Source organism: Canis lupus, chromosome 7 (genome assembly GCF_011100685.1).
Source record: "Canis lupus familiaris isolate Mischka breed German Shepherd chromosome 7, alternate assembly UU_Cfam_GSD_1.0, whole genome shotgun sequence".
Taxonomy (NCBI): domain Eukaryota; kingdom Metazoa; phylum Chordata; class Mammalia; order Carnivora; family Canidae; genus Canis; species Canis lupus.
Window position 1 is genome coordinate 57984048 of NC_049228.1, and position 12439 is coordinate 57996486.

The 12439-nt window shown below is 37.1% G+C and overlaps 1 protein-coding gene across 1 annotated transcript in view; it reads right to left on the reverse strand.

Moving 5' to 3' along the window:
- DSG2 (desmoglein 2) overlaps positions 1 to 12439 on the reverse strand; it is a 48253-nt gene that overhangs the window by 25231 nt on the left and 10583 nt on the right. The window contains exon 2 of the mRNA XM_038543606.1: positions 303 to 338. Within this exon, the coding sequence (XP_038399534.1) occupies positions 303 to 338 (36 nt within the window). The remainder of the gene's footprint in view (positions 1 to 302; positions 339 to 12439) is intronic.

The following is a 12439-nucleotide window of genomic DNA, read 5'->3' on the forward strand; positions in this document are numbered from 1 at the left end:
TTCCTATAAAAATAGAATTATCCTATACATCTTATTCTGCCCCTTGATTTTTCACTCACTACCTCATCAGGGACATTTTCATGTACCATAAATTGTTTTATCACTCTATCAATGAACATTTAGATTGTCACAAAATGCTGCATTGAACATCTCTGGATTTATGTTCTATGCACTTGGCTGAGTGGGAATGGCTAGGTCTAAGGGAATGTGCATTTTTAATCTGGGAAGGCATAGTCAAAATGCTGTCCATGAAATTAAGCCTCTGAGTCCAAAAGACAGAAATAATCCCCTTGATTCCTTACCTCCAAATGGAGTCCATTTCCAAAGTAAAAGCAGATCTGGAAAATAAAATTATTTATTTGTTGTTTAATATAATTTATCACTCAATTCAGTTTAAATACTTGTTAATAACTTGCCACCTAAAATAGTATAGACATTAAGAAAAAGTTAACCACCACCATTACTTGAATAAATAAATAAAATCTTTAAAAAAAAAAAAAAAGGGCAGCCCGGTGGCTCAGTGGTTTAGCGCTGCCTTCAGCCCAGGGCGTGATCCTGGAGACCTGGGATCGAGTCCCATGTCAGGCTCCCTGCGTGGAGCCTGCTTCTCCCTCTGCCTGAGTCTCTCTCTCTCTCTCTCTCTCTCTCTCTCTGTGTCTCTCATGAATAAATTTAAAAAATCTTAAAAAAAACAAAAACAAAAACACCACCATTACTATTATCCTCTTTTCTCAAAAATAAGCAAATTTAAATTTTCCCCTTTATCCCCCTGTCATGACCAGGGCCAGAGACAGGAATCTACATTCTCCTGGATTCACACTGTCTCCTCCAGGTAACTCAGAACACAGCTAATATCTGAAAAACAAAAACTCTCCATCTCATGTTCTCAGGGACCCACATAACTTTCCTCAAGGCTTTGATGTGAAATGCACCCTTCATCCCTGACTCTGCTAACTCCCATCATTCCCAGGGCCACCCACACAACTACTGATATTTAGACATTACACATAAGTCCCACCAACTCTTTTCTTTGGTTCTTATCAAGGACTGTCACACTTTGGGCTTCATCATCACACAGAACTAAATACAGTTATGTTTACTCTAAAATCTGCATAATAGGGGCGCCTGGGTGGCTCAGTGGGTTAAGTGGCTGACTCTTGATTTTGGCTCAGGTCATGATTCCACAATTGTAAGATCCAGCCCCACCCCGGCTGAGCGTGGAGTCTGCTTAAGATTCTCTTTCTCCCTCTCTCTCTGCCCCTCCTCCACCTTGTGTGCTCTCTAAAATAAATAAATAAATAATCAAACAAACAAACAAACTGCACAATATAATCTTATCCTGGTCTTTGACTTTTGCTGCCCTTTCTTTACAGTGCATTAATTGCTTCGTTTCACTTTCCCTTGGCTTAATCTAGACCAGTTTTCTTCTTCTTTCTTTCTTTTCTTTCTTTCTTTCTTTCTTTCTTTCTTTCTTTCTTTCTTTCTTTCTTTCTTCTTTCTTTCTTTCTTTCTTTCTTTCTTTCTTTCTTTCTTTCTTTCCTTCTTCTTTTCTTTTTTTTTTTTTTAAAGATTTTATTTATTTATTTGAGAGAAAGACAGAGAGCAAGAGCAGAGGGAGGGGCAGAGGGAGAGGCAGAAACAGATGCTCTGCCTGCTGAGTGGGGACCCTATTGTGGGGCCTGACCCAGGACTCCGAGATCATGACTTCAGCCCAAGTCAGATGCTTAGCCAACTCAGCCACCCAAGCGCCCCTAAACCTCTTCTTTCTAACATGGTAGCCACATGTGGCTATTTACACTTAAATTTTTTTAAATTAATAATTCATTTGCTCACTATCCACATGAGGCATGTGGCTTGAGAACACTTCCAACATTGTAGACGACTCCCTATTAGACAAAGCTAGTAGATTATTGCCAGCCATTCTAAAGACAGTGGCTCCAGGACCCCTCATTCTCTTGACTTTCTAATATTCCTGCCTCACTTTTTCCCTGTCTGTAAGCCTATTACTCTCTTTGATTCTGACCCTGTACTGGCAACACTGCTACCCAGGGCCATAGAGGCTGAATGAACCTACCATATCTATTCATTCCCTAATAGCTGCTCCCTCCACAAGGGAGTGGCTCCTTTCCTAGGGTGACCACGTTGTTTATTTTTGCCCAGGAGAATCTGGATGACGCCTGCTGTACAGACACAGCATCCTGTTATAATCTGTTCATTTGCAAAAAAGTGTGCTCATTCAGACCATAAATTATAGAGTTGTCTTATCTTTGTATAGTAGCCCTATCACACCATTCCACACTTAGGAGACTATCCCAATCACACGGACCACACCTCTGAACCCACTACTCTTAGATTACCCCACTTTTTATCTGAGATTGTATCTTCGATCCTCCTCTCCTTCCCTGCCTTCTCCAAGACAGAGGTGTCCTGATTCCCTTCCAAAGTTAACCATCATCTGTACGCTTTATCTTCATCTTTCTATTTATTGTCCTACGTTTACTTTCTCAAGAACTTTGTTCCTTCCACTAGCCTTTTATCTTCACTCACCACTGGCTAATTAAACATGTTTATTTCCTTCCCATTGGCTAACTAAATACATTTAAGATCATCCTTACCTTAAAAACAAGCAAACCTTTCTCCTGTTTCTGCTAACATTTAATCTGTTACATATTTTTTATTTTACTATGATTCTAAACTGAAATTGTCTATATTTATTGCCTTCATTTTCCCACCTTCCATTTGTATATTAATTCATTATAATTCACCTTAAATTTAGATTTTCTCAGTTTGCCTTTTATCAACATCCCAAGTTCTAAGAAGCCCTTGTTGATAAATCATGGAAAATAAGGCTTTCTCTGAAATTTCTAAGTCTCTTTCACTTATTCATATCTCTTTGAAGACTTCTTGCAGGGTGTGTTCTACATGTGGATTCTTCACCTTACTCTTTCCTCTATCTTGTACATGTTCTTCTCTCTACACCTGCAAGGAGAAACTCAAGGATAGTGGGTGTGATGTTCAGTCTTTAGTCTGAGCCTCTCTGGGGCAGACAAACGACCATGGCTAATTATCTATTGTATGGACAGATACATTATTTCTTTCGCACTTCATCCTATTATTGGCTAAAAAAGCCAGAGATATCTTCAATCAAAGTTGTGCTCCCCAGATTCATGTATTTTCAAAGATGGCATGGTATAAAAAAAAAAAGTGAAAGCAACGATGAATGGATTATTTCTCTCTGAATGTCTCTCTAGTGGGAATTTTTGAAAGGAAAGAGTATTAACTAGATCCAACATTCCTCAGTGTCACACCATCAGGATAAATACTCATAATATATTAAGTATAATTAAGTAATATATTTCTTGCCTATTTCTTTACCTTGTACTGGCCATATTGAGGAATTGGCTAGATTGAATATTTACCACTTTTATTCTTCCCTAAAATTTTACTTGGCCTAGGAAAAAAGGTATAATAATTATACAATCTTAAAAATTTTATTTTATTTATTCATGAGAGACACAGAGACACAGGCAGAGGGAGAAGCAGGGTGCATGCAGGGAGCCCGATGTGGGACTCGATCCCAGGACCGTGGGATCATGCCCTGAGCCAAAGGCAGATGCTCAACCTCTGAGCCACCCAGGCATCCCTACATGATATTTTATTAAATGTTATCATCCTGACTAAACACCATGTTTCATTAGTACATAAATAAAAGGAGGCAATTTATAGCTCCCTGTTCAAATGCAAATTCCTCATAGGAGTATCTCCATTGATTTTTTTTCCTGGAATGTCCTTTCTAGATGTTATTTGTTAGAAACGCAGACAATCATATGGTTACAAACAGTGCTTCTTAAACTTAAATGTGCATTTTGCTCATTTGGATTTTGTTAAAATGAAGATTTCAATTCAGTAGCTGTGCAGTTTAGCCTTATACTCTGCTTTCCTAAACAGCTCTTGGGTGATGCTGACATGGCCGGTTCTTAAATAGCAAGGTTGTAGAATGTGATAGGAATATCAGTTGTTCATTTAGGGTTAAAGACAATGAAGTTCACCTTATTCATTACTGTTTCAGTACTTAACGTGGAAACTTTGTCATTCTTGATTACTAATATCTTGAAAGCAGAGAATCTTGTATTTCATGAATTTAACATTAAAAAATTTTAACTACAAATTTATTCAAAAGTAGAGTAGTACAATGAACACCTACAAAAGAAGACCTAGTTTCAATGATCTAGCACACATTTTCTTTAAAAATAGATTTTTTTAGGAGTACCTGGCTGGCTCAGTAGGTTAAGTGCCCAACTCCTGATCTTAGCTCAGGTCTTATCTCAGGGTTGTGAGCTCGAGCCCCACATTGGGCTCCACACTGGGTATGGTGCTTACTTAAAAAATAAACAAACAAACCCAAATCCCCTGACAACTGTAAAAAAATTTAAAAAAAGATTTTTTGAAATTTAGGAATAACTTTAGATTTATATAAATGTTGCAAAGATAGTGCAGAGTTCCATTACCTATTTCCCCCAGTGACATCTTAAATAACTATTGTACACTTGGCAAAATTAAGATAATGATATATTTATATAATACAGAGTTAGCTAAATTCAGACTTTATTCAGATTTTATCATTTTTTCCATTAATGTCCTTTTTCTGTTCCAGCATCTATCTAGGATATTCTCTGGTCTGATTGTTTTTCAGTCTGTCCTTGTTTATGATCCTGACAGTTTTAATATTGGTCAAGTATCCTGTAAAATGTTCTTCAGTTTGGTTTTATCTGTTGGTTTATTTCATGATTACACCAGGGTTATATGTTTTTGGAAAGAACGCCATGGAGCTCTGAAGTGCCCTTTTCATGATATGGAAAGGGCACTTTTCATATTATATCAGAGGTAAATGCCTTTTCATATATTAGAGGAAAATGATATTCATATGACATTATTGATTAAGGTATCCTTTGCAGGTTTCTCCACTGTAAAGTTACTACTTTTCCCTTTCCCTACTCTATTCTCCACAAGAGAGTCACTAAGTCTAGCTCTCCCTTGAGTTAGGGACTGGGGGAGGAGACAGATTAAACTTCATTTCCTATGACAGAAGCATGTATGCATATTACTTGGAATTCTTTGGCAAGAAAGCTTCATCTCTTCATCCCTCATGTCTTTATTTATTTAATCATTTACATCAGTATGGACTCATGCATATTTATTTTATTCTGTGGGTTATAAACCAATACTATTTTATTAATTTTGTTCCAATAGTTTCAGCTTTGAGCACTGGAAGATCTTTCAGGTTAGATTCTGTTCCTATGTTCCCATTTTTGTTTTTTGAGCTCCTCCTTACTGTCTAGCATAACGAGATGCTCCAGGGTCATCTTATACTTCTCCCATCCCAGCTTTATAATGAGCCATTTCTCCAAGAAGTCCTGATTTCTAATATTGGAGGATGGTATTAAGAAGCCAAGATCTGGATATAGATGTAGCACATACACTACAACATTGTTCCCAGTCTCCTCTGCCACTTTTTCAGGGTAAGCACAAAGATACAGCTTTTCTTAAATTTGTTATTACAAAAGAGACTCTGTTTTGATTATCTTTGAGAAGCAGTATCACCTGGTGGAAAGTGCATGACTTTGGAAATAGTCTTACCTAGATTAAAATCCTGATTCTGCTCAATAAACTGCTTTAATTTTTTCCTTATCTGTAACATAATATATCTGTGGCACACATATTCAATTGTATAGCTAATTGCCATTTCTCTCATTTTAGAGAACAGAACCCCATTTTGTTCAGATAGCGAGTAGACCCTGCCTAGCTGATGGAGCTGAGTAATGATTGGTATATGCCAGCATCACAGTCTCATTCACTTTGATGGTTACTAGTTTAGGCATAAATGTGTGTATTAGTCAGCTAAGGTTGCCATATATAGATTGGGTGGCTTAAACAACAGAAATTTGTATCTTATAGTAATGCAGGCTGGGAACTCCAAGAGGGTTCCCTTTTGGCTTGCAGACAGCAGCCTCCCTTCTATGTCCTCACACAAGGAGAACAGCTTGTACTTGAGCCCTCTGGTGTCTTCTTATAAGGGCACTAGTCCCATCACCTTGGGAGTTAGGGCATCAACATGAGAATCTGGGTGGGGTGGAGAGGGGAGGCAAGCATTCAACCTATAACAATGTATAATAAAATTTTGGCCAATGAGATATCTATAAAGAGTCTGGAAGAAGACTTTATTCATCAATAGGAAGAAGTATATGAACATTCTCTCTTTTTGCCTGCTTCTGGAGATTGTTGAGCAATCTCATGACATTTGGAGTGGAGCCATCTGTGACCACATGGAGAGAGCTAATAAAATGACAGAGAAACCAAACTGAAACCATAACATCTTTGAGGTACAAAATTGTTCAAAACTGAAACTGCCCCATCTCTGGACCATTTTCTTTGAGATATTAAATATTCTTTTTGTTTAATCTACTTTCAGTTGGGTTTTGTTACTTGAATCGGAAAGCAACATGATATACCCAGGTTGCAGGGTTACAGTGCATATTAAAAGAAATAATACATAACTGTAATTATTGCAGTGACTGGCACATAGCAGGCACTCAACAGAACTATAATGGTATTTCCTTAATTCTTTTTTTTAAGATTTTATTTATTTATTCATGAGAGAGGCAGAGTATTTCTGTAATTTTATAACTTGCATTTTCCTCATCTAAAGATTTCTGAAATTTGGATTCATTTATGCCTTCAACTTCCTGAGCTCCTGCAATAGGCTAATAGAATTCTTATCCTCTTGGATTCTTTGTTGGAGAGAGAGACAAAAATAGGTTGTGATAGCTGAAAAGAAAATTAAAGCAGGGACAGGGTGGTGGAGAGTGGTTTAGGACTGTGAGGAAGCTCTCAGAAGAGGTTTTATCTTCATAGAGACTGGAATGGAATGGGAGAGCAAATCAGGCAGACTTTCCTGCAAAGGAAAGAAACAGCCAGGCATGAGGTGGAAATGGTATCAGAGATCAAGGTTGGTGCTGTAAGAGGAGAGTGAGTCAGTGGATATGATGTCAAGGCTTTTGGGGGTGCTGGTAATCTTGTTTCTTGATCTGGTTGCTAGTCACATGCTGTGTTCAGTTTATGAAAATTCAGCAATTAGTACACTTGTGATATGCACACTTTTCCACGTGTTACACTAAAAAGTTATAAAAATTGATGTACTTCTTAAAGCCAAGGGTATCATGGTCTAGCTCTACAAATATCTGTGCTATCTGCATTTTTATAACACCTACAGCAGCAGTGGCCCGTTCTTAGACACTTAAAGTATGATGGACCAAATATGTGCTCCACACTTGTACAAAAAACCCCAAGAGAACTGTACAAACATTTTAACAAGTGTGGAACTATTTGTTTATTTGATTATAGAAATAGTTAAGATCTTAACTATTCCTTTCTACTTACTCCAAGAAAATAATCTGGATGTTTCCTTGGGACTCTGTATCTCACAGAGCACTTTCTTAATTTATATTTAATTTATATGGGGGAGATTTCATGTACAACTTCCTTCTCCACCCTTGGGCCCGTTGGGATATTTGGTAACGTTTAGAGACATTTTTGGTTTTGAAACCTGTGTGGAGGGCAGGGAGGTTGTCAAACTGGGGTGAGGTGCTACTGGCATTTAGTGGGTAGAGACCAGAGATGTAGCTAAACATTCTATATGCACAGGACAGCCTCCCACAACAAAGCATTATCTAGCTTCAAAGGACAAAGTGCTGAGGTTGAGAAATCCTGACTTAGATGTGTATCTTTGGTTGGAAGCTACCATAATAACTAGAGTCAAGAAAGTCATACGAATTTCAGAGGACCATGGATTTACGTAAACTTCCAAATTAGAGCATGTTGCAGACAATGTAAGTGGAATAACGGACTCTGAATTCTGTCTTCCATTCCCACTCCTTCCCACTTCCCTTCAAACATATCCAGCTCTGTAAGTATGAGTGACGTCCTGTGGGGATGTTGTAAAAGGGTTTCAAATACTGGAAGAATGTCTGGACAAGATGAGCTATTAGTTTCTCCCGACTGAAATCTATGGCTTTTTTTTCCTCATAGGAACTTGGTGAGAGAAAAGTGTCATGTGCAATATGCCTTTAAGACTGACAAGGAAAAATAAACTTCTAGTCTCTCTACCCCAAAAGTAGTGTTTTTAGACGAAACAGAAAAATCCTTTAAAAGCTTTCCAATTTACTGAAGTTAAAAAGCAAGTTTTCATTTTTACCATTGAATCCTATGCATCTTGTCAAAACTGGCCTTCCTGGTAACTGGCAAGAAAATAATTTTTCTTTTGGCAGAGGCATTAGGGAAAGTCAAACATCACCGCAAAAATACTACCAATCAATGTACTGTTTGTTCTCAAGGTCAGCACTTTTAGCAAAGATTTCCTGTTCTGAAGTCACCTTGATGATTTAATAAGCAGAATCCAGGAGAACTTATGAGTCACTGGATGACAGCTCCTCCTGACTGATATGTTTTTGATCTGGAGTAGATAATCTTGAAGCTTTCTCCCACGTTTCTAAGTCCATGGTGAGGTGATCACTTAAACTTTAATAACTCAGACTTATAAATATCTTATTACAAATGAAATGTGGAGGGATATAAAGTAGTCTAAAAACTGTTTCAACTTTGAGGCATACTAATGGCTTATTATTTCCACTCAGCCAGAATTAACTTTACAGAGGTCAGTAGCGTGGTCAACAGACAATCTTTAGGACTCAAATATAGATGATCTAGCACGCACCCGCTGTTGTTCTTTAAACTCATGTCCACCCTGGGATAATCCCAGAAATACCTCTGTTATTTCCTTTTCTTACCCACCCTTCCAAAGAAGCAGAATGTTTTAAAATTCTTTGTTTCTCCATTTTACTGTGTGGAAGGCAAAATCAGAAACTGCCCTAAGGATCCTTGGTTTATTCCCAATCCATTCCTAAAGTGTTTTTAGTTTTGACTAAAATAATCCAGAGATAAAAATGAGGTAAGGGCCATGGATGCCACTTGTTTATTTCCATGGATCATATATCCTGACTTTTCTATTTGTATAAACTAGAGCTAGAGGTCTAGTTCATAGTAGCCAATGTAGCCGCAAGAAAGTCGTGGAAGAACCTCTGTAATGGCAGAAACGTATACATTCAGAAGAGTTCAAGTGATGCAGTGCAGTAAGAGTGGGCCAGTGATTTTGGTGAGCTTCTCTGAACAACCTGATGCTGGTTAGATTTAGGTTAGAATTTCACCTATCATATTCTTTCTCTTAATATTCTTTTTCTAAATTTTTTTTTTCTTAAGGGAGGAGAGGTAGTCTTTATAAAATTTCTTTTTTTATGGCTAAACATTATAACTTATTTTGAAAATCCCAGCTTGAAAATTTATGTAATATATATTTGATGATATTTTATCCATATTATGACCCGTACATAAGTACAATTCCTAAAGTGCTTTTCCTCAAAAACTAACTTAAATATACAATTATATCTGTTTTCACATTTGGTACTTAAAAAAACCTCAATAGCCAAGAATAGCAGTATTTTGAACTTAACTTTTCAATGCTGAATTTGAATTTTAGATAGTAAAGCTACATACTTTTTTTTTTTTTTTTTAAAGCTACATACTTTAAGTCTGGAAGTAATAAATTCTATCATTTGTCATAACCTTTCACCTGGTTTTCCAATGTTTGGGCTAATCTTAATGTAATTAATAGGGTTTAGAGTGAGTCATATTGAAGCTACCTTTAAAGAGGAAGATATTTTCTTTGGCAACATTTAATGCCTCAAAAAATTTTAAGACATGGATTTGGCAATGCTATACTACCCTTGAGTTGTTAGATCACATTGTGAGTTCTTATTTCAAGCTGAGTTTTGTGTAATCATAGATAGCTATTTCTTCCTTAATTCAGACAAATAAAATCAAGGTCCAGAAAAATCAATGTTATTTTATTTAGTATAAATTTCTTTGGCCTTTAAATATATATATAAATAAAAGATCAAGACTCTAGCTGAGATTAGAGTTGGACGCTTCACTGACTGAGGCACCCATGTACCCTGGCCCTTAAAATATTTTTTAAAAAGTCAGAGTTGCTAACAAGTGATCAAATATAACCTTTTAAAATATTTAATCTTTTCTTTTCTTGATTATTTTCTAATAGGGATGTTAGCAGTGCTTCTCAAGCTCGAGTGGCATCAGAATCACCTTATTAAAACACAGACTGCTGGGCTCCACCAGTTTCCAGTCTGGGAGTCAGGGGGCATAAGAATTTGTATTCTAACAAGTTTCCTGGTTATGCTGATGCTGCAGGTCTGGGATCATACTTTTGAAAACTACTGTATAAAAGCAGAGCAGTAAAAGAAAAGGAAGAAGAGAGCTTGGATAATTCATAAACTAGATAATAAATCCTCAATTACAAAGATGTGTGAAACAACAAGTTCTAATTTAAGAAATTCAGTAACTGAATGATTTCTATCATAAGATTTGTCACTTTAGAAGTAATAACCAATATAATAGGATTACTTGAAACAGGGTTTTCCCCTACTTTACACCTTTTGTAATTTAAGTTTTACTGATGCTGAACATTTATTATTTTTGAAATATTTTACCATTTTATTGATATGTGTTTTCTACAACTGCTATGAGTGCTGCTTTTGGAATCAAGCAAAATATTAGTAAATAATAATGCATCTCACATAATTTGATATACAAAAATTACAGGTTGCTTCCACCTTTTCCTGCAATATAGTCCTGCAAATTATACTAAAAAAATGAAGAAAATCAGATTCCCACCCACTCTCCTCAGAAGTTTAAGAAAACCAAGAGCTTCAGGTTGTCCCTTTTCACCATTGGATGGCACTGGTCTGTCAGTAAGGCAACAGTTGACTCCAAGGTTCAAAGTGGAAAGTAGGCATTTTCAATTTGCCTCAAATAAGTGGAGGCAAAATTTTAGAAAGTGAAAATCAAGTGCTTTGGAAAGTTGTATGAATCTTTTTGGAGGATTATTATCTGTGAAATTAGGGAAATCTTAACTTGCATTTCCACTCTCTCTTTTCTTCCCTTTTTAAAAATAATTCTAAACTTGTAATGAAACTAAATCAATTATCTAGACATTCAGGCCAGACTAATGACTAACTGGACAGTAAATATTTATTTTAAACAAATGAAATTCAGGTTATTATTCCAGCTTTCCCAAACATAGGAAGAACTTTGACTCTTGGGTTTTTAAAGAATACTTCTGTGTCCCAGACAATTAGCTAGTATATAGACAAGGGTCATGTAGATCCTACTCTGAAGCTTAGGTTAGTAGAAGAGATAAAGAGTATATAAATTACTATAACGTAAGGTAGAAAAATTTAATTGTGGGAATGACAGCTGCAAAAAAGGCTCTGGGGACCTGGGCAGCTCAGAAAAGACAGAAATCACTTTCTGCTAGGGAAATCAGGAGAGATTTAGGGCAGGAAGTGGCACTGGGCCTTCTCTGGCCTTGAGAGGGAGAAGAATCTCTGTGCAGATTGGAAACAGAAGGAAATGACCCATATCAAAGGCATCATGTGCCAGAACATGGACATTGAAGGCAATGAACAAGAAGTTTGGCAGTTTAGTACCTAGACTATATTATGGTGGCAAGGAGGAAAAAAGGACAAAAAGTTGTGCTAAAATTCTGACAGCTTCTGATCAGGGATGCTCTAACACTAGAGCTCCAGGAAAGTTTTCTGCAATATTGTGTAAGATGAAAGGCAGGTGATGGTTTGAACATTAAAGTAATAAGCCAGAGGAGATGGAATGAGGACCAGCACAGGGTAACGGCATGAGGATACATGGGTGAAGGAGGTCTATGAGGACACAACTAATCACTGGCAATGTCCTGTGTGGGGAGGACAGGAGAAGGGGTCAGAAGATACTGAAGTTCTAAGTCCGAATGGCTAGAGGTATGCAATTCTCAAAGCACAGCTTGTAGACATGTTAGGCTTGGATCCTGGGGAGAGATATTAGACAATAAAGAGTAGGGTGCTGTGGCTCAAAGGGAGGCAGGGGTTACACACACTCTGTCCTAAAGGCAGTACTCTCCCAGCCACAGCTGTCACCAACCACTTGTACTGCCTCTGCCTCCCACTCATATCCAGTATGTCTCCCGGTGATGTGTGTACAGCATAGGCCCCTACTGTGCTAGATCAGAAAAAGGAGATGAGAACTCTTGTAGATTCCTAGAGGTGAAAGAACTCCTAGTAGAGTACTATGGAAGCACAGGAAAGAGATATTTGAAAGGAGAGATGATTAACAGTATTAAAATATGATGATTGACCTGGATGTCTTGCCCATTTTCTCAGCTAGCACTTTTGGGGTGTAAGGAGAGTAGATCTCTGAGACAGTGGGTAAGAGCAATTTAATTTAATGTGATATTTTTAAGTTTTTAACTAATTTATTTTTC